Consider the following 23,636-nt stretch of genomic DNA (forward strand, 5'->3'; position numbering starts at 1 on the left):
TGTATCATAAAAACTTCATTTGAAATTCTTTTACACAGATAATTTCAATTAAAGCCATGTATATTAATTTAACCCATGTTTACAGAAACATGTTAAAATGTTACAAATCCACTTTGTCATTTAATTCAGGAATGTGGGTTTTATGACATCCGTAAAAGTATCATGTACATATACAGAGAGCACTAAAATCTTTTAGATTGCTATGCTGTAGGTATATCTTCAAAAATTAAACCTTACTCCCCAATCTCGCTACTCACCCCCAAGAAAAATGAATATATAAAATTAGGAATGTTGCGTTCATCAGATCCACAGATAAATTAACTCAATTACCCCTGAAGATTGATGTTGGACTATTCCAACCTTTGAAATAAAAGAGTTTAAATGTGTTTTTAGGGGTGAATGATTAAAAATGGACGGAAACTGTATATTGTTACAACCATGTATTGAATGTATTTAAAACAAGGACATACATTATATAGAATATGTATAGCAAATTCAAAATGTTCTGAAATCTGTAACAGTCAAATATTTTTTTCTTAACATAACCAGTGCATTTTATGGCTATCATAAAAGATATTATCATAAATACAATAAATAAATAGTTCTTTACATTTCAAGCAAAAATTATATGATTTATGCAATCTTAAAACATAAATTTTTAGTCATAAATAATGGTTTGAGAAATGAAAATCATACAATAACAGTATTGACTATGTTTTCCACGTAAAAATAAATCCAGGAGAGATTTCTGCTAATCACTCCATTTTAGATATGATAATTATGTATAGTCAAGACATTGGAATTTTCACAAAAATCTAAATAAAGTTAATTTCTCAACTCGAAAACAAGAAAATAATTTTAGTAACAAATACAACTTTTTTGTTGAGAAGATGAAAACAACAAATGACTGTATTGTATAGCTATAAGGCAGTGCATTACAAGTAGATTCTTCATCTTAATGTCATTTGTGAAAACCCAGATAATCATTTTACACAAACTAACAGACTTAACGATCCATATACTTGCTCAAATGAGCAGATAACTATCAACACAGAAAAGATGCAATAATTATCAATAAATTTAAAGTAACGTCAATCTGTAAACTCATATAAATTCTCATGGAGTCATTTAAGCTTCGTAGATATCAAATCACAGTATTTTATCAATAAACTTTTTCCTCAATACCCAGTACGGTGACTCTCTTTAGTTTATCAGAATAAAAGTCAATTTATTAAATAATTTAGTATAAAAGACTATGTCCAATCCTGTTACACAGGGGTATGACACAGTGGACATGTCTGTCTGCTCGTGATCTCAGACTCGTAGGCACGATGTTTACAGGCGCTACACATCCAGAACTGATACTCCATCAGGGGTCGCCCTGTCACAATACAGGTAGGGAATTTGGTGTCGCAGTTCGGGCAAACCGTTGACCTATAATACAGTTACAAGATAAGATAGGAAATTCTTACAAAAAATGGAACAAAGCACAAATTTCAATGTAGAGCATCTGTTAACCATTAAAATGCAACAATCATTGGATTTTCCACCGAAACAGGACTGTTGATAGTTTGTCTTTTAAGACAGGCAATATTTTTTCAGCTTATTACCGTAGAGATGGTCATTTTCATGGGGATATTGTACCGCAATAGCAAAAATTTGATCCACAAAATATTGAGACATATAAACCAAGAGATGTAAATTCTAAAAATTTTATGTTTGAAAATTTTTGTTATTGTTAAAATTATGGAAAATGTTAACACAGCACATAAATAAATTATAATGTAGTAACCAAACAATTCAGAAAGATAAATTATAGTAAACCAAATTACATTTCTAAATAAATTCACGTTAAAGCTTGAATCATTGAAATCAAAACATTTAGATGATTCAGACTTACCAGTCAGGGATACTCGTGGCACAGCTCGTACACTCTACCTTATTGGTGCGACTATCTTTTGGACTTTTTCTGTGACAGAAAAGAATTGTCAATCAAGCTATAATGTTTCTTTAATTGTAGGACTGGGTTAATATCAAGTATTGGTGAGGTTATTTTTATTTCTAACCTCATTTACCCCTGAAAATACATTTAGACTCTTCTAGAACAAAGACTAGACCAGTCCATTATGAAATTTCAGTGGTAAATGAGTTGATTATTCCCTAAATAATGTTTTAAAATTAGATAAATGAAAAAACATGACCATACTTGCATCCCTCATAAAGACAAAATTTCGAAAACTTGTAATCAAGCTTTTGAAGAAGACCGGTCCATGATAGTAAAGAAATCAACTTATAAATCATATATTGTACTCTAAAGCAGAAAAAATTCTAATCAATTTCAAGTAATACTACAATTTGAGTGGATGACTGAAAGTATCATAATTTTCTTACTCACTGCTATAGCTATATTTTGTTTTACATTAATCTATTAGCACTTTGGTAAATATTTTAGCTCTAGATCTCGCAACAAAGCTAATCATTTTTTGAATTCAGCAGTGTGATTAGGTCATATAGAGATAAATGTCAATGATCTTACTTTGTAAATATTTCCAGAGCCAGTTCCTCGTAGGCCTGTCGTTGGTCCTGTGATAAAGTATCCAGTGTTTCTAACTTGATAAATGCTTTAGAACATGTTCCAAACGCCTTGTTTGCACTTGATGTTAGAGCTGGAAAAAGTTAGGAAAAGAATTATAAACAAATAATTATTTCAAATCAAGTTTAACTCATTCATCCCTGAAATTCCATAATCGACCAGTCTAGTCTTTGTTTTAGAGAACCTAAATGTGGCTTCAGGGGTGATTCATCGTATTAAATCAAGTTTGATTCCTTCATCCTTGAAATTTCATAATTGACCAGCCTAGTTTTTGATTTAGAAGAGCTTTGATATGTCTTCAGGGGTAAATGATATCATTAAGTCAATTATGATGAAGTAAGAGACAGCCCTAAAATATGTGCATCTCAAAGTACATTAATCTATAACTATTAGATGTCTGATGATTTGCATCATAACTTATCATTACATAGTATTTTCACATTCAAATTTATCTCATTCACCCCTGAAATTTCATAATGGACCAGTCTGGTCTTTGATTAAGAAGAGCCTAAATGTGTTTTCAGGGGGTGAATGAGTTATGTCAGTAACCTTACCCAGTAAAGCATAGATGTCGACAGCGTCGATGATGTCATCGTACTCCCTAAGGAAGAGTGTTGTCCTCATGGCAGCATCCACATAACCTGTAAAGGTCAAATAATACAATATTTAGTTCTCTCAGTGAGAAATGTACAATGAGAAATTGTAATATCATCAGATACTATTACATGTATATAAATATCATCAGATACTATTACATGTATATATGTGATAGTCGGTTTCCGCTGAGAACTAAGTACAGGAAGGTTAAAGGTCACCAGAACTTGACCCCTAATGTGATGTTGTCAGATCCTCTATTGTGAAAATAAGGATCTGTATTTGAATCAGATTATCTGTCATTTGACAAGAACTTATTTTAAGTACATGTTCCCCACTCACCCTCCAGTAACTGTCTCTGGGCCAGGATATAGAAGTGATAGGCCTCAGCCCCTCTCCAGGCGTTGTCTATCAGTTTACTGTCTGTGACAGCAGTTGTGTCCTCTTCTAGGAACCCAGCCAGAGCAGACGCAGCCTGTCAGAAAAATAACAATCATGACATATTTACTGGTCATATTTATATTTTTTAAATTTGTGATATCTTTAAAGAGAGATTATTTTGATATGAATAATATTTTTGTTGTATATAAAACTTACCCTATTCGATCCAATAATGGCGTTTATTTGGACCAAATTTGGGCTAATATTTTACAAAATTACTACACAGACTAATATACAAATCAATTAACACAAAAAAAAACAAAAAATAAGGAAACCAATACTATTTCCATAGCCAGTATTTATTGAGTTAGTCAATGCAGGTAAAATTAAGGCCTCAAAAAGGGGAGGGAGTGGCACTTAAAGAATGAGGGTGCTTATAGGGACGAGGGTGCTTATTGAGTCAAATACAGGATATTGTTTTCTAATCATCAAAATCTTAAAACATGCAGGTCAGGAGTGGTCTAAAAAGTTTAAAATTTCATGATACTTTTGAAATTAACCCACAAAAATTCCCTTTGAGGAAAAAATGCTTTTATTTCACCACAAATAAAATCTATATTCTGCTAACTCCATCAGTTCTGTACCTTTCATTCTATTTGTCTCTAATACAACCTAATAAGATAATGCGTTACCATGGCTCCCTTCTTGTCCTTGACCTTTGCCCTTGAGGTCATCTTCATCTGCTCATGATATTGCTCTATAAGAAGGCCACCCAGAACAAACATTTTCTTGATGTGGAGAGGTTTTTCTCGTTTCTTTGCCTGTTCCTGTGCCATCTGTCAGGGAGGTAAATAGAACAGCTTTATCTAGCTATGTCAAGGAGATAAATAGAACAGCTTTATCTAACTATGGCCAACTTATCCAGGGAGGTAAATAGAACAGCTTTATCTAGCTATGTCAAGGAGATAAATAGAACAGCTTTATCTAACTATGGCCAACTTATCCATTGAGAAAGACAAAACTCTGTAAGATTTACTAGGCCAGGCAGTGCTAATATTGAAACAGCTGTAGTTTAGAATTTAAGCTCAGTTAACGTCATATACCGATGTATCAATACAGGGTTTTCGAGATTTGAAAATAGATGTAGGTAAAGTACAATTTACCGTTGATTAGTCCCACCTTTCTGTGATTAAGACTTCATTATTTGACAAGAGTTTCGTGACGTCATAATCACCAGAAGGTGGGACTTATCAACATTAAATTATACTTTCCCCTTTTCGTTTTGGGATCTCAAAACCTCATATTTCTTTCCTCTCACAGCCTAGAGGGTTGATATGACAAGTGTGATTGACATACCAAGTATCAATATATGAAAAACACAGTATTGTAAATATACATATATTTAGAGGTAGTCTTATTTCGATGTTTTCTTCATCAGAAATGCAGCACTATCATACTATCACACTAATTTCAGTATTTAAATGTTGCTATAACTATGATTCTATGAATTCATCACTGCACTAACCCATTGAAGATCTCATCTACACCAGAATTTGTTTGTGCCAAAATAAGCACATTTAGATGGACTCATAAAATTGATTTTAATTTTGTACATGCTTTTTTGTAATATAATTAATTAAATTACCTTTAGATCATGTTATTAACTCATTCACCGGTGAAATTTCATAATTGACTATTCCAGTCTTTAGTCAATCACAAAAATCTGAATTTCACTACAGATAGAACTGTAACAGAAATTCAAACCAAGAAGAAATAATCTCTATACTTCAACATATATTAATTCTGTCTTACCTTGAACAGTAATTTGGCAGCCTCTAGGTAATGTCCAGCCTTTCTGTAAAGTTCTATGGCATTCACAGTCTTGTTCTTCTCCAATAAATGTTGGGCGTACTTGGCGAGTAGTGAGTCAATCTCTCGGACGTTATTTGATTTGGCCAGTTCTATCGCCATGTTCCACTGGTTAAGGTGGACACAGCAGTCTATAGCCTTCTTAATGTGGTTACACTGGCAAATTAATTGGTATCAAAATTTGATAAATATACAAGTCAATAGTAATTTATTTAACAGGTAACACAATTTTTTTTGCAACTGTTTATTTAACATTAAAAAATGAATATGGATTGATTTGAGTTTAAATCAGAAACCGTCACTGTCAGATGAATTATTATAAAAGCTAGTATATTAAAGCTGTATCTATTTGAATTAAGATAACTGTAATTCAACTTAATTTCCTAGCAAGATAGTTTTACCTGCCGGAGCCTGGACCCATTTATATATGGTAGTTATATTTATTTACAGTCCTCATCAGAAAAATGAAAATATGTGGAATGCTAGTTGAATACGTACCTTTGAGTATGCACTGACTGCCTGCTCACACATTCCCACGGTAACAAACATGGCTGCAATGTCCTAAACACAAATAGCAAATGGCTATTATAATGTGACAAAAAGAACCCAAAAAAAACAATGTTTAGGTACAACTGTTTTACATCCCGAGATCTGTATATTATATTTCAAATTATATGAATGAATACTTAGATGTGCACCAAGTTCTTTTAAGTTAAGAGTAACTTAAATAATATTAACTCATTCACCCCTGAAAATTCATAATGAACTGTTCCAGCCAATTAATTTGAAGAGTTCAAATGTGTCTTTAGGGGTGAAAGAAATAATTATCTGACAAACCAAGCTATTAATATTTATAATTGAGTTTTTGTTCATAAACTCCCATGGAAACTCCATATAAAAGACTGTACCGGTAGTAACTTGTGGTTCTCGGGTAGAGCCTGGACCATCTTCTCCAGTCCCATGTAGTCCTCCAACATGTAGTAACACTCTGCGAGTCTCTCCTGGTTACGGCCTTGGACGTAGTACGTCACTGCTTGCTGCCTGTAAAAACGGATGTCAGCATCTTATGTTGTAATAAAACTGCTTAGTTTAATGTACTGTAAACCGACTTTCTTTCCACAAAGGTCACTGAGTTTTCACCCACTCTTCATTGTTAAGAAATCCATAATTCAATTTAACAACAATCTTATAAATATCTTGCTCGTAAATATAAAATCAGATTATTGATTATGATCTTTCCTGTTTTAAATCATACAAACCATTTCTGACGGTCAGCGTAGTAATCTCCAATAGCGTTCCAGGCTTCCTCCAGCTGGACGTCATCTCCGCCTGAGCCAGTCTTCAGCAGCTGGACCACACGGAACCAGTCCCCGAGCTTCTTCCTCAAACTCACCGCTAGATCTCTGTGGAAAACAGAGAAAATGTCAGAAAGCACAGACAAAATACAGTAAACCTAATTATTTTTGCAATTTCCTTCCACTTGTGAAACATAAGAAAAGATGGTCTAGGGTATTATGAATCAGATGTAAAATTTTAAATTTTAAATTGGCAAATACATATTTCTCAGTAAGGCTTTTAAAATACCTGTATTAAAAGAAATTTATAAACCTGTCTCAAATTGGGACACGGCAGAAGAACTTGATCTGGGCAATTAAGACAGGCTGTGTAGTGTGTAAAAAGAAGTTTAAACATCACATCTAACAATTGATTAATGACATCCTTCTTACCGTCTGTCCATGTCTAAGTACTTTCTCTCTGCCTCCTCAAATCGGCGGAAATAGGCTGCTACTTCAGCTTGCTTCATATTCTCATTCTATAAAATTTCCAATCCTTAATATTGGACTTTTATATAGCAATGTTTATGATTAATATCAAACTGTCATATATGATAGGAATAAAGCATAAAGACTGATATAAATGAAATATACAAATAGGAAAACACCAGAAATCTTAAATGAGGAATTGAATGAAGTCTGTAAGTCTGAACACCTTTTTCTAGCTAGGGGAAATAACTCCTCTTACAACTATGGCAAAGAGGCAATGAAGCTTTTAATGTAGCATTCTAGCCTTTAAATTTGTAATCAAGTTTAAAGGAATTTTCATAATTATTTTGTGCAGTTACTACACAAAAAGGAAGCAAGACAGATAGACAAACCTAAACAAATATCTCAGGTTTAACATGTATTCTGATGAAATGAGAAATTGGTGTGAATACCTGGAGATTGCCGAGCCGCTTCACAAACTCTATTCCCTGGTAGTCACGACAACGAACAAAGGCTGTCTCCGCCACTTTGAGGTTAAGCTGTTCGAGGGCTGACTCGGCCAGTAATCTCCTGAAATTAGAAAACCATGATGCTCAATACTTGATACAGTCAAAACATAGTTATCACGAACCTCTGGGGACCATTACTTTATAGGCATAGTTTGTTATCCACATATTACAGACATCTTATATGAACCTTGTGGGATAATGAAATGTTAAGTAAATATGAGATCTTAAAATAATATTGATATATCAGGCTACTTTCCTGGCATCAATTATTTATGATTTTTCTGGTTTCAGTTTTCTGGAAACAAGAAGCATTGATTTCAGTCACAACTGATATCACCTCCTCCATTTTTATTTTTTTTACTCGAGTTGTTTTTTCACTCAAGGTTGATGTAGTTGTATAATTTAATATTAATTGAAGTTTTAACCACAATATAAGGTTGTGTATTTAAGACTTTACCATAGTCTAGGATGTGGGTTGTCCTCTATGAACTGTTGAGCGTCGGCTATCCCGACCTTCTCCAGTAGGTCTCGGGTATCTCTCAGGGACTATGAACAAAACAAGCACCAGTTTGTCATTATCAGAAAACTTGCAGATCAGCAAGAAACTTGTTAGTGTATATATCATTTGGCCTAGCTCAGAATCATCTGTTCTGCTTTATATCAATAATAACCTTTATTTAATAATTTTCACAATTACAATATGTTGAATAACCCTCAACCAGAGCAGGGTGACATATTATGAATTTTACAAAGAGAACTCTCCACTGAGCAGCTATCATACCACGTGTACCTGCGAATGTTTAATATCATGAACTTATCGTCAATTGTTATAACGCAGCAAGAAATTCTGTACCGTATATCAATACACTCAACCGACACTGTTATAGTTTAGGATTGTCCAAGTTTTATTATCCGACTACTCGCTGAAATGCGGCCTGTGATTGGTTGATACCAGCAGATGTTGACAGACGGCATGAAACCGAAAATAAACAATGACCATTTTGAATGTCTGTGAAAACAGGCAAAAAATTGCATTTGTGGTCCGAATGTCGCACATGTGATGTGGTCTTTAGATTTTACTTCTCACATGGTCTGTCGACAAGCTCGTATCAACCAATCACAGCTCATGTTTCAGTGAGCAGTTGGCACACGGAGTACCTAAAACTCTAATCTAAAAACATTCACAGTATCGATATCGGTTTATAACCTTTGTTTGATAACTGGGTCAATTCTCTGTATGTCCTTTGTGTGACCTTACATGACCTCCGTATAACATTTGTGTGACCTTACATGACCTCCTTATGACCTTTGTGTGACCTTACATGGCCTCCGTATAACTTTTGTGTGACCTTACATGACCTCCGTATGACCTTTGTGTGACCTTACATGGCCTCTATATGACCTCTCACCTTGATCTCCATCTCAGCCATGCTATCCTTTGTGGGGTTTTCTGGGTCCTTCATGATCTCGTCCAATAGTACTGACTTGATGGTCAGGTCATTAAACTGACAGATGTAGCCACTGCTTAGGATTGGCTCCTGAAATTATCAATTAAAGATTCATTAAAAATTATAATTGTAATTGTCGATTGTATAAGTTTTAATTTATATCACCATTACTTTCGCAGAAATAAACCTTTGCAAATTTACTGTGATGGCAAAATTTGCGAAAGTAAATCGTACATGAAAGAAAGTTTGTGTTTAGTATTTCAACTGGTAGAAATGAGATCAGCGATGCCTCTTACCTCGGGGTCAAGGTTCCTGAAGATGTACATCCTGGTCTTCTCCATCATAGCAAACAACTCTGGATTGTCCTGATCAACAACACAAATACAAAAATAAATACTGACAATCAGTAACAATGACACTGGTGAGATTTTATGATTATTTTAGAGAGAACAGATTTTTTAATTTTTTTTTATTCTTTTTTTCATTTTTTGAAAATTTTCTTTTTTCATTTCATTCTTTATTCATTTTTTGTTTTGTTTTATGCACTCGACTGTTACAGTTGCATATTACTTGGGGTCTTGTAAAGCTTGACAAGTATTTGTTATTTCATTTCATGATCTGATGCCATGGGATGGGACAGTTTTACTATTTGTACTTTTCAGATGAATTTACCACATAGAACACTTTTTACTGCACGTTTGCCTTCATGGCATTATCTAAACCAAGGACTTTATTTTTGACTTCAGGGCTAAGACTTAAAGCTACCTAGAACTGTAAGTTAGTGGCTAATAAATACCCCTTCACCTACTCCTGCTAACCTTATCTGAGACCATGGTAACCTTATCTGAGACCATGGTAACCTTATTTGATACCATGGTAACCTTATCTGAGACCATGCTAACCTTATCTGAGACCATGCTAACCTTATCTGAGACCATGCTAACCTTATCTGAGACCATGCTAACCTTATCTGAGACCATGGTAACCTTATCTGAGACCATGCTAACCTTACCTGAGACAATGCTAACCTTATCTGAGACCATGCTAACCTTATCTGAGACCATGCTAACCTTATCTGAGACCATGCTAACCTTATCTGTGACCATGGTAACCTCATGGTAACCTTATCTGAGACCATGGTAACCTTATCTGAGACCATGGTAACCTTATCTGAGACCATGGTAACCTTATCTGAGACCATGGTAACCTTATCTGAGACCATGCTAACCTTATCTGAGACCATGGTAACCTTATCTGTGACCATGGTAACCTTATCTGTGACCATGGTAACCTTATCTGTGACCATGGTAACCTTATCTGATACCATGGTAACCTTATCTGATACCATGGTAACCTTATCTGATACCATGGTAACCAAATGTAGATCTATTCCCTTTCTAACTTGAGTTTGTTATTGAACATGAGATAGAGACAATAAGACTTACCTCTGCCCATTTCATGTCCCACACATCTTTACGTTCGAACTTGAGTTGCTCTCCAATACTCTCTTTTCCGTCGGTATCGGTTATCCGTGTGTCAAGGTCAAAGAAGGTCAATACTCCGCTGATGTCAATGATGGCCAGGCGGCTAGGAAAAAATACAAATAACATTTTTGTCATGATCAATATAGAGATAGTAACTAAGAAACAACTCTGTGATACATGTAGTTTAAATCTGAGGGCTAAATGATAATGCCTAACAATTAAGACATTGTACATTAGGAAGTTGTTAGTTTCTAATATAATTGAATACAGGGACAGTAGGTGAAGGTCATTCACGTTAACAAACCTGAAAGTGCTTTATACAGCCTGCTACAAACTAGATATCTTCAGGCCTATCATATATGTAGAACTTGTTTGAACCTCAGGATTATTTTAACATATTTGACCTCTCTGTGACCTTGAAAGTAGTAAAGACCTTCATTCCAGCATACTACTAGGCCGCTCAGTTATTGATAAGACGGTATTTAAATATTGTTACCTATAAAATGCCCTTGACCTTGAAGAAACTTCATCCAAGCATGCAAACAGGCCTAATATCATATCTCTAGACCTTTAAGTTATTGATATGAATTAATAACAATTATCAATATAGCCTATTTGAACCCTGTGACCTTAAATGATGGTCAAGGTCATCCATTTAAATAAACTTGATATCACTTCACCCCATCATGCTATAGACCCAATATCAGGTCACTAGAGTATTTATGGGTACTTACCTGGATGTACAGTTGAGGGCAAATTGATATGGACGGTAGTTGAGAGCATATTTGTGGGTTAGAGACAGCATTGGCATGGAGTACCTATTTATAGTTCCTGATTCTCTCCCCTGCGGAAACATAATTATCAAACTTTCAGAACGAGATATCGAAATCCATCAAGTAATTCTTTTATGACTAATTTTTTTCCATTTCCTCAAACTTTTTGATTAGTATGACATAATGCTGATCTAAATGTCAGGATTTAGTAAAAGAAAACACTTTTAATGCATGATAGTGGTTTTCCTGCTCAGTTTTTCATCATTCTATTCTGGGTCTAATATGGTAGTTATAATCTGTCTACTGAACTACATTTACTGAATGTAGATCGTTTAAGACAAAAGAGAAACAAAAATTGTACACCAGACATTATTTTACTTACCACAATCAGAGTTTTATCTGAAGCACATATAGCACAAATAGGGTCGTCTGTTGACTGGAAAAAAAACAAAATAAAAAAATTCAGTTAATACAAAGCTAAATATTTCTAATATAGATATAATCAGCACATTTGTAAGAAAGAAGCACAGCTGTACACCCGGGACAGGTAAAATGAATGATGATCAGGTTTCATATTACATTAAAAAAGTAATATGGGCAAAGTTTAGCATTGAATTACCGGTATGTATCCAATCGTTCTTCGTTTCTATTTCTATATGTATATATATTTCAATGATTTTTGATACACATTTAATCAGAAAACCAATACTGCCTGTTATTTTGCTTTCTTCAATGAATATTTAACCCTGACTCCAGGTCAACATTAAACCTATAAAACCAATTTGAACATATGAATCTTTGTCTATGCATATTAAAGAGTTATCACCAATACAGGTAGGCATCAATTGTGATGTTATAACTATATGAACAAAAATTATTTTGTTTTCTCTGAAAACATGACTCGACAATCAGTGTCTACCTACAAGGACAGATAACTCTGTGATAGAAATTACAAGGACAGAGAACTCTGTGATAGAAATTACAAGGACAGAGAACTCTGTGATAGGAATTACAGAATATGTAAAATATAATATTTTTTTGTATATCTCTATGATAAAAATATTACATCAAAGCACTCGGATTATTTTCTGTCATACACTTGCAATGCAAAAAAAAAAAGTTTTATTTCAATGTAGAAATCAATGAATACATTAATTTCAATGTTAATTTATTATATACATGTACATATAGGAACAAAAAGTTTTCAAAATAATGGAAGTTGTTGAAAAATATAAAATTTCAAAAATATGAAATATCAAAAAGGAAATAAAGATAAAACTAAGAAAACGCATAACATCAAAAAGAGGATTTAAAGATTGAAAAACAGGAACAAAAATTACTATTTCAAAACACCAATATCACAACTAAAAAAAAAGAATAACAATAAATTTGTTCAAAGAATGATTTGCTGATGCACTCCACTATAGAGTGATCCACAGGGACTTGGCACAAATTTCCAATGGTAGCTATATGTGTATTATACAGTCAAACCTCGATGTATCGAAGTTCAAGGGACCGTCAGAAAAACTTCGAAACATCGAGACTTCGAATTATTCGTGGTTGAAATTAGACAGATGTTTTTTTTACCATGACCAACTGTGGTAGTTGTGTACATGTCGTCTCCGTTCCGTAAACTTTATAATCATTGTACCACAAGCAAAACAAAATAAAAACAAGTATGCATTTAATCACATGTATTGCTATCGTTAGCAATACATACGTATATTATAAACAAGACTTACGTGTACTAGGCCTAACCCATGTACAAGTGTTCGTTTGGTGACTATTTAAGCGATGGTAAATATTACGGAATGAATATAGAAACGAAAACACGTACGTTGTAAAAACGAAACTAAAAAGGAGGAACCGAAAGCACTACAACACCTACAAAATACTTCGATTTAGAATGATCGATTTGCTCCAGTATTTATGCAAAAGTTGTGCAATGTAACAGTTTTGAGTATGAGTTACTAATAATGTGGCTCGCTATTTTCCGTTCCGTAAATTCTACAAACCGCTTCCAATGGCGGCGACGAACATAAAAAACGACTAACTGTATCTTGGCCGTACTAATGATTTAATAACGCAGCTTGTAAAAACAAAGCACCGGGTATCGGCCTGATTAATGATATTAATTATCTTGATGATATCAAGCTAGCAACACAAGCTGTCATAATCCCTATTGTCCGGCGAAGGGCCGTCGCGAGACAGCTAGGTGTGACAGCATGCCGCGGGGTATCGGCGAACACCTGATCTGTACAGGTAAATTTTTATTCGAATCATCGAGTGTCAGTTACCTATGATTCTATAATAAATGGTCAATGAAAAAAGTTCGATACATCGAGAACTTCGATTCATAAAACTTCGATTCATACATGGGTTAGTTAGTAATGTTACATAGTGAAGAAATTCGGGACCAGACAAAGAGTTCGATACAGCGAGAAATTCGATTCATCGAAGTTCGAATCATCGAGGTTTGACTGTAATATGATTTGGTGCCATGCCCCTGTGGAGTTATCAGTTATCAACCGTCTCACTCACAGGAGGCGGTTTATAGGCGTGAGTTTGTCTCGGGGGAGATGTGTCAGTGGGATCAAAATTTTTCTGAAAATTGACAGATTGTGAAAGAAGGAGTGTTATGGTGAGGTTGAAAATGATAATGAAATATAACATTGACAGATTGTCAGAAATAGTCAGAGCTATATTCTAATGATGTACGATAACGGAGTAGGGAAAAAATGTTACAAAAGTCTATAGTCGGGACTCATTTTGAAATTTAATATCAGACACCGTCTTCATACAAAAGAGATTTTAAAGACCACTATTTAGACATACTGTTAGTAAATTGGAATATTCATGCAATATGGATGTTGACTATTAGCTTTGTGAACATGGGTAAAGAAATATCAGGATGACAATAGATTTGAAAATAATCCAATATAAATTTTCAAAAAGTGTACCATATTTCTGCCAGTAAAGTGTGCACTTGTGTAAAATGCACAGATATATTTTTCAGGGGCAAAAAATATATGCCATTTTTTTTTTTTTTAATTTTGTAGGTCATCCAAACAAAATTGCACAGCCTCCAAACAAAATCTTGATTATATTATTGTTGAGGTGATCTTGTGCCTTAATAAATTACAATTTATTTGATGTGCTGGTAGACGGTCAAGTAAAATAAGTGTTTCAGATCAATAGAGATGAAAATAAAATTACATGCAAAAAGAAATGAGAGATTGAATCTAAAAATAATCGGGTGTCATACTATCACTACATAGTACCTGCTTTCCACTACGCTGTTAGCAGTAAAACAAAACAGATATCAAGTAATGTACGAGATTGATTAAACCAGATAATACGACAGAAGATTATAATGTAGCACACATACCTACGGGACTGTTACATTACATTATGGTGCCTTATATACATATATCTGATCCTAAGGTAGCTTAAACTCACAAAACAAGAACAAGAATTTTTTTTTTATTAATGACTAAAACTACTATTGTATATAGTAGTTTTCATTTGCGAAGGATTAAATTTTGCTATATTCATGGTCAAGTTAATTTCCACAAAATTAGATACATGTAACTGTGAACTAAATAGGAAGACCTGACAAGTACCTACATACGATTACCTATATATTAAATATAGAGAAACTGAGGAATATGTGAACAGAGGCAATTATGAAATTTAAGTACGGTATATACATGTATATCCACATAAAGTGTCACAGAAGTCTTGGTAACTTAAGAGTTAACAAGACTCGACAGTAATTCACTGGAAAAAACATCAAAATAAAATGTAGTAATTAGTTTATTATGTACAGATTGTGTTTACCAAATCCATATTGTGATGGTTAACATAAGCAAAAGTCGTTATTACACAGACTCTTTATATGATTAAACCTAGTGTTAATATAAAAGTTGACTCCTTATGACTTGCATATCAAGTCTGGTTTATATAAAGAATGGTATTCTGCCTTTGTATATTACAGATTTACCTCCCTTGCAGGCAAGTATTCATTGCGGCCTTTTTATTCTCTTAAAATTCTGACGTTACGTTTGCAAACACATAACGTCACAATCAATATCTACAAACAAGGGCAGATAACTCTGTAATAATAAATTTGCAAAGACATAATATCATGACCGAAAATTAATAAAGTATGAGGGTTTTTAGTAAGTATTAAAAACTCCCTAGAAATACACTGTGGCCATATCAAACTTCCCATCAATCTTACTGACTTACATTATAGGCTTTGCTGAAGTCCACTTCATCTTGTGCAGCAGATCCTGTCGGCTGGTCATCAATATGGTACAATCTACAAATCATATCAAACTATAATAAAATCAAATAAAAATCTTTAATATGTAGATTGTGTAACTACTAACACACAAGTATTTGGTTGCTTAGGAAAGTCAAAGATTCTATTTTTTTTAAACTTTAACCCATACTTTACATGATATTTGCCTTAAATTTTAAACTGAAGAACTATTGAAAGAGCGCCGAATAGTCGGTTATTTTCGTGAGGACGAAAATTATTTATTTTCAGTCAGATTTATTATTCTACTACAGTCCTAACATTTGAAATCAGTGATTGAGCACGGACAATGTAAAACAGGGTTTTTGCCAGCTCTTTTGGGAAAAGGACCTAAGCAAAATTGGGAAAATAACAACAATATCATCAAAAAACTCTAAAATATAAAAAGTATAACTTCAATAATTCTTTTTTCAATTTTGAAAAGTTCCAGAAAAAATATACCATATTTGCGAAATGCCTTCAAATCTAACAAGATATTAATGTTATTGTCGAAGCTTTTCACATCATTTTGGTTTGGGGGTTTTAACTTAATTTTACCACAATAAGGAAAATATTTACTGAATTTGGGAAAAGAATATTAATGTTATTGTCGAAGCTTTTCACATCATTTTGTCATTAATGGAAATACTCATTTGCATTCAAATGTTTTAACAAAATTTGCATACCGCATTATTGGGAATGGGTACAGAGCTACTTTTTCAACTTTAGACTGGGAATAGGGTCCAGAGATATTTTTCTATCGGACTCTACAAAGGCTTTACAAAAACTCTGGTAAAATATATAACTTCCTCTCAAAATGAAAATTCTGCATACCTTTCTGTTCCAGTTCGTCTCCTACCAGCAACCTCTAGCGTAGAAAGTTTTTTCGGATTCTTAAACTGCCAAGTGTATATTGCTTCCTTGGAGGCCGCCACGATGTGTGTCTTAGTCATGGTCAAGTAGACGGGATCTATCTCTACATACTTAGAGTCCAGAGGGGTTCCAATAGAGTTACAAAGCACCAGCACATACTGTAATTATAGTAAAGTTAAATATGAAGTCCAGAGGGGTTCCAATAGAATACAAAGCACCAGCACATACTGTAATTATAGTAAAGTTAAATATAAAGTCTAGACGGGTTCCAATGGAATTTCAAAACATCATCACATACAATGATTACAGTACAGTTAATTGTAAAGCCTAGAGGAGTTCCATTCTGTTAAGAAGAACCAGAATGCAGGTTTATGATTGTCAACCAAGCTGTGTCAATCAAGCTGCCCAAGTACTGTGTGTGACTTTGCATTCGTCCTGATTTTGAATGAGCACACATTTATACAAGCATTGTGTGTGGCTTAATATTGTCTGGGGAATGGACAATTTTGTGTATTTTAAAATTCAATACATAATCCAGAGAGGTTCTGTCAGATACTTAATATACAATATATTAATGAAAGTATCAAAATACAAATCACATAGTGAAGATTTACATCAAGTTTTAAAATTAAAAAAAAGTTATTGGTTTTTTCCTGGTTTTTTTTCCTCTCAATACGTTCCCACCTACCTGACCTATAGCTTCATCAGCCTTGGTTGCCAGACAACAGTAGTCTCCACATGCAGTGATAGCGATGAGATTTCTAACATACTTCACATATTTCTGTGAAATAAATAAATGTGTATGGTGCAAGATTATATGGAGCTTACCTCCATAGAAAATATTAAAATATTTTGTATCAAGGGAGTCTACTATTAAAGGGGAGATAAAAAAGTTTGTTAAGACATTGATGAAACTTATTAAATTATAATCATTTTACATTTTGTTTTAAATTCTATAACATTATTTCACACACAAAAATTCAACATTGCAGTTCATCAGTTACCAGTATACATTTAAAATTAAGGGGAGATAACTTGATAATGATGTGCAATGATGTGCAAAAAGGAAGAATTACATCTAGAGACATCTTTGATATTAAACTAAGAATTTGGATCTGGTTTAAATTCAATCTATCATGTGTAATATTAACTTATCAACAACTGTTTTAATTACAATCCAAAACTGTATGATTTATTCTATAACGAAAATTTCCCAAATTTTTTAATTTCTTATCCAACATTTTCACACGCAAGGTGGATAAACTGCATTAAATAAACAGAAAGAATTTTTTTTTTAAAGTTTCTGTTTTAATTAACAGAGACTTTGGTTGTTGTTTGAAATTTGACTGATTATATAGTATTTCAATTGTAGTAGTCAGCATAATAATGAAAGTAAACAAATTCAATCAGTTGACTTTCTTTTAAAAAACATTTCCATTCTACAGTAGGTTTTATTTTTGTATTCTTAAGTAAATCTATCACAACTTACCTCTCCATTCTTTGTGTCCCAGAAGATGACACAGTGTTCAATCCTTTCTGGTTTACTGAAGGAGTAGACAACAGTGTTGGAACAGTATCCCCACTAAAAAAGTCAAATGTATGAAAGTTATATTTCATTTTTGAGATATTTCAAAAGTATGTCATATCATACATTATAAATTGCAGGTTAAACTGTTATTGCATCTATGAAATTAATATTTTGGTTTTCAAAGAAGTCTGCTGGTCAAATCAATACAGGTTTTCAGTGTTTTAGCATTATTTTGATAAACATTTATAAAACACAATTCAATTAAAAAATAGGAATGCTGAATATTAAAATAATTTTAGTAAAACAAAATTCAGTCTTACACTCCTTGCATCAAAAATTATTGTTTTGATTCTTAGGACTATTCCACATATCAATGTGACTCCAAGACTCCAAGTAAATTATATCTATAGTTTGATTTCCTTCCAAGTACATCCCTGCATTTTATTTCATAAACACTTTGGTTGTTAATCCTAAACAAAACCTAGAGTCCTTCAGTGGGATAAATGTTTTACCGCAATAGCCTTAAAGATGCTCCACCGCCGACAGAGCATAAATGATTCTCATCCTTTGAATAATAACTGATGTTTAATCATGTTTATAATGTCTAATAAACACAAAAAATAACATAAAATAACTTATTTTGCTTTTTGTGCGTGCACAATCAGTACTTCTTTCCATATAGGACATAGTGAAACAGAATTTTTGCAGGATGCAATTAATCATTTTTTATATTTTTTTTCTTGAAGTAAAATAAGAACCACAAAGATTTCAATGGTGGTAATGGTGTAAAGAAAGTAACTTTTGTTACCGAAGAAAACTACTAAATTATCTGCTCCTGTGTATGGTAGCAGAAAAAATCCATTTGTCAGCGGTGGAGCATCTTTAAATGTTGTTGTATTTTTTATTTTTTGGTACAACATTAGAAAATGTGCTCATTCTTATACTTTGTAATCTGGTCGGATGTTGGCAAAGTAAATGAAGCTGTCGACGGCCAGAGCGATCCTCAAACTGCCTCCTTCCCAGGAACAAGAATACATGGTCTTTCCTGGAACCTTCAGGGTACGTAGATGCTGCCAAACCAAGAAAACAAGTGTAAGGAACAGGCAACACAGAAGTTGATAAAGTCGGCTAAACTCTATAGTATTTATATACTAGTTTTAAATTAATTTTAAAAATAAATCACATTTTCAAAATTCTCTATCAGATTAACCCCTGAAATTTCATCATAGGCTGCTCTAGAACTTGATTCAATCAGTTTTTAAAAAATGGATTAACCCCTGAAATTTCATAATGGACTGTTCTAGACCTTGATTTAGGAGAGTCTAAATGTGTCATCAGGGGTGAATGAGGTAAGAAACACCCGACTTCATAAAAAATGTAAATGATACTGTATAGCAAATAACTTTTATTAAAAATAATTCTAACAATTCCATGGAAAAACAGAGAAACAATATGTACTTAAAAGTCAGATATGGAAATGTGGAAATTTGATTTATTTGTTTTATTGTTAAAGACAAAATCGCAAAATTTTTGAACTGACACAAAATTATACAGATTTCTTGGCATCATTATTGATCTACCTCCCCAAATGGAGAGTAAAACTGTACGACGTTGATATCCTTTTCCTGTCCGATGGTCCTCTGGGATCCTGCCACGGCCATCACAGCGCCGGTGTGGTTCCAGGCTATCTGGGCCACCGTCATCCCCGTGTCGATCAGAACTGGAGCTAAAAAACCATCAACATTACACATTTAGTGCAAAATATCAAACAACCAAAAACATAAAGTTCCTGTAATTTTATATAAACTAACAAGCCATCAACATTACATGTAAAGTACATGTAATTTGAACACTAGAAAATGTAAATTAATTCCAAAATTGCTTTATTCATTCAGTGATTTCCCGGATGCAGGTTTTCTGCGTCTCTGATGCACAAAAATGCCAAGGGACTCCTTAAATAAAACGATGGGAGTCCTTGGGACTCAATGTGGAAGGAATTTGAAATGAAAATTACAGGCCAATTAGATGAAGTAGAAGCAATCATTGTCTTTTTTTCAAAAACATATAAAGTTATCACAGTACAAGATCTATTTTCTGACACATTATTCTATTGCATTATTAATTCTGATGATTTACGTACATTCCCATTTAGCTACATAAACTAAATATGAAATTTCGTCCCAGCATGCATCTTCATGTACATATGGCAAGATAACTACATACACGAAATATTGCTGTAAAGAAATTTGAAGGTTGTAATTTGATTGAACAATTTGAAAGTTCCCCATTTAAGCTATTACTATTTACTTACTTTCGTCAGTCTCCGATCGCATGATCTGACACCGTCCGCTGTCGAAACAGATAGCTAGGGAGGGACAGTTTGGTTCTATGTAACCATGGTTACCGTTGTACCACTGGAGGCCTGCGATATGGATTGCTCCACTCACCCCGGACAGACAGTAGATCTGGACCTTAGACTGTAAGCAACATCAGGATATTACATCAAACAAATACTGATATTGACATGAAATATTTAGTTTAAAGAAACCGTGCTTTATTTCATTTTTTTTTTTTTTTTTTTTAATAATAGTATAAAAAAATGTAAGGATTCAGAAGAAAGTATACAATACTTTATAATCTGTCTCCTTATTGCATGTGTACAGACTGGTGATGACACTAGAAATACAGGAAATATTATCTAAAGAACAAAACTTATGCCAAAACCACATATTAAAACTGGCTTGTTTAACCATGTCATACAGATTTGTCTTATACTCTTATATACTGTAAAGCACAAGACTGTGCAATTTTACATAAATAATAACACTTAAATAGTCTATTTTGAAGTAACAGGAAATTAGGATGTCATGATAAATAAATTGATGGTGTATGAGACAGAAACAACACATCCAAGCATGATTGTGCCTGTTTTTCATAAAAACAAATTTTTGCCCATGTTTCCATTTAACATCAGTAATGTGATAAATAGAATCTTACACTTGTAGTTATGCACTGTTAATTATTCCGTCAATCAAAATACTTACAATAAAGTTACCAGTGTTGTCGTAAACATGGACTTCTCCATTGGCCATTCCAAACAAGATAAATTTCCCATCTGGTGACCACTACCAATGAAAGAATTATCGTTAAATCATTGACAAGACAAGAAATATCGAATTAGTCTTTAGCATAGAAAAGACAAGCTAATCAATCCAAATCAAACCCGACTGACACTGAAAAACTTCATATTCCTGAAATCACATTGAAAATATAGTGGAAAATATCCACTTTGCTTTAACAAAAATTGATAATACTCTATAGATATAATTGAGGGTTTATGATAACGGCGTCCCAATATCTCTTTTAAGCATAGAAAATCAAAGGACCCCACTTATTTTTTTTAGAACTCTCTTCCAATTACATAAAGGGACATTTCATCTGAGGAGGAACACAATCTAATTAAAATAAGACTTGTGATTCCGTTCCACCAGCATGCTCTAAGTTACGCTCCAATACAAGATCTAACATTGTCCCATTCGAGGTCACCTCAGCATGACCCCTGTGGTTAGCCAATCAGAGTCTCACCAACGGAATTTTGGTATGGTTTATTCATTCGGAAATATAAACGGAGAACAGTACGTCTAGAGATGTTCCTATTATAGACCATGGGTCATACTGAGGTGACCCCGAACAGGCATCGTTAGATCTTGTATTGGAGCGTAATGTAGGGTATCGTAGTGGAGCGGAATTACAAGTCAAATTTTAATTAGATTGAGCCGGAACACCCAGCTCACGCCCTATTGAAAACAACATTATTGAAATACGATCCAATACAATAATATCAGCCTACCTCAACATGATTGAGCTCCTGTCCCCTTAACTCCTTGCCCCAGATCCTGTTACCATCAACAGAGCCAACGATCACAGCCCCTGAAATAAATTTTAAACAAATCACTATCAAAAGTAAAAATAACTGTCAATCATATCAAATTATTCACATAGTTTTTTAATTATTTCATAGGTCCTTTCTTTTTTCTTCTTTTATTCAATATCCGTCAATTTCATTTTTGGCTTGGTAATTAATTCCTGACTTAATAACTATGATTGATTATTATAAAGTTTTAATCATTTATAAACATAATGATTATCCTACATTAACCAATGTTTCTTAAATAGTACTTCAATTTTAAAATAAAACCATTTATAAACATACAGATAATCCTAAATTAACCAATCTGGTACTTAAATTTTGAAATAAATGATAGTTTTATTTTAAGTATACAATGTTACTTACCATCCTGATAGACAATACAGATCTTCTGTCCATCGGCGTTCCACCCCATACTCCTCACTACCGACTTATTTCTGTTGTTGATCATCTCCTCATACCAAGAGCCTGTGTTAAAAATACACAGAATAAAGATATTTGATATTTAGCAAGTCCTTGTGTCGAAGCTAACAAGTGTATATAAAGCAACTCTGTGAGAATATTATTGTAAGGGGAGTGAACATCAGTTTCACTCTAGAATCTTTTTTTTATCCAAAATTGAATTTTATCTCAACAATGAAAACCATCGTGTTATATTCATTTTAAGTATTTTTTTTTATTTTTTTCATTCCATCGATATTGTATAAGAGTATAACTTGAGATTCTAAGTACATTGTATTAGATTACTAGATATCATACATGTTATATTCCATGAAATCTAAATAATACTTTATGCAGGAACCTGAAATTAAAAGATTTTTAAAAGATTTAATTTTTTTTTACCTTTGTACAACATCCAGACAATGATGAGTCCATATTGGTCACTGGTGGTCAGTTTTTGGTAGTGTTCATTCCATGTCACTACCTGTACAGCTCCTGTAAAGTGAAATCAAAACATATTTTAAAACCGAAAAGCACATGTATGCTAACATATTACATGAAATAGTATACAGTTTTTGACTGGGATTGAGGGCAACAGATGATTTGTTGGACCTGAAGACAAACTGTTGCCCGAGGCCGAAGACTTCACTAATTGTACGTGTCACGTCACTGTGGTCCAACAGCACATTTTAACAGTCAATTTTAACAGTTCTTTGGACTGCTCGATGGAACAGTTCATTCATTGGTATTTTGTCAATAGAGTTTATATAGAAATGATTATATAGGGGTATAACAACAAACGTTATTGTGCTAATTAGATGCTAAAGAATTATTCAGAATTCCAAGGAATGACAAACACATAAAACATCTTGATTTCACATTTTTTTTACAATGTGTACAAGATACACTTGTATGTTACTGTTATTTAAATAAAAAATTCAAATAGTTCCTGTAATCAAATCATGCGGAGTATAAAAATAACTTCATGTTAATGTTCTAAAATTGGTTCAATCAGATCCCTGTAGCCCAAAATCAATCTTGAACAGGTAAGAGCAATGGAGAATTCAGGGAAACACCATACGATATACAGAAAATATTATTATCATAATCATATTTTAGTGCAGTCATTAAAAAACACACACTCAAATT

General features: G+C 33.3%; 1 protein-coding gene across 2 annotated transcripts in view; it reads right to left on the minus strand.

Moving 5' to 3' along the window:
• Positions 1-23,636, minus strand: part of LOC138309734 (WD repeat-containing protein 35-like) — a 26,430-nt gene continuing 2,794 nt past the window's right edge. Inside the window, exons 4-33 of one of the 2 annotated variants that reach the window (XM_069250953.1) lie at positions 22,890-22,982; positions 22,413-22,514; positions 21,969-22,048; positions 21,163-21,243; positions 20,430-20,595; positions 19,699-19,844; positions 19,063-19,188; positions 18,080-18,172; positions 17,279-17,371; positions 16,552-16,748; positions 15,666-15,738; positions 13,956-14,018; positions 11,797-11,850; positions 11,376-11,485; positions 10,603-10,744; positions 9,454-9,522; positions 9,119-9,247; positions 8,167-8,255; positions 7,653-7,770; positions 7,165-7,250; positions 6,697-6,840; positions 6,346-6,478; positions 5,936-5,998; positions 5,381-5,593; positions 4,261-4,404; positions 3,530-3,662; positions 3,148-3,234; positions 2,537-2,666; positions 1,901-1,969; positions 1-1,434 (exon numbers count right to left, since the gene is read on the minus strand). In XM_069250953.1, the coding sequence (XP_069107054.1) occupies positions 1,269-1,434; positions 1,901-1,969; positions 2,537-2,666; positions 3,148-3,234; positions 3,530-3,662; positions 4,261-4,404; positions 5,381-5,593; positions 5,936-5,998; positions 6,346-6,478; positions 6,697-6,840; positions 7,165-7,250; positions 7,653-7,770; positions 8,167-8,255; positions 9,119-9,247; positions 9,454-9,522; positions 10,603-10,744; positions 11,376-11,485; positions 11,797-11,850; positions 13,956-14,018; positions 15,666-15,738; positions 16,552-16,748; positions 17,279-17,371; positions 18,080-18,172; positions 19,063-19,188; positions 19,699-19,844; positions 20,430-20,595; positions 21,163-21,243; positions 21,969-22,048; positions 22,413-22,514; positions 22,890-22,982 (3,392 nt within the window). In that variant the 3' untranslated portion in view covers positions 1-1,268. The remainder of the gene's footprint in view (positions 1,435-1,900; positions 1,970-2,536; positions 2,667-3,147; positions 3,235-3,529; positions 3,663-4,260; positions 4,405-5,380; positions 5,594-5,935; positions 5,999-6,345; positions 6,479-6,696; positions 6,841-7,164; positions 7,251-7,652; positions 7,771-8,166; positions 8,256-9,118; positions 9,248-9,453; positions 9,523-10,602; positions 10,745-11,375; positions 11,486-11,796; positions 11,851-13,955; positions 14,019-15,665; positions 15,739-16,551; positions 16,749-17,278; positions 17,372-18,079; positions 18,173-19,062; positions 19,189-19,698; positions 19,845-20,429; positions 20,596-21,162; positions 21,244-21,968; positions 22,049-22,412; positions 22,515-22,889; positions 22,983-23,636) is intronic. The other variant, XM_069250954.1, reaches the window with a different exon arrangement.

Source organism: Argopecten irradians, chromosome 15 (genome assembly GCF_041381155.1).
Source record: "Argopecten irradians isolate NY chromosome 15, Ai_NY, whole genome shotgun sequence".
Taxonomy (NCBI): Eukaryota; Metazoa; Mollusca; class Bivalvia; order Pectinida; family Pectinidae; genus Argopecten; species Argopecten irradians.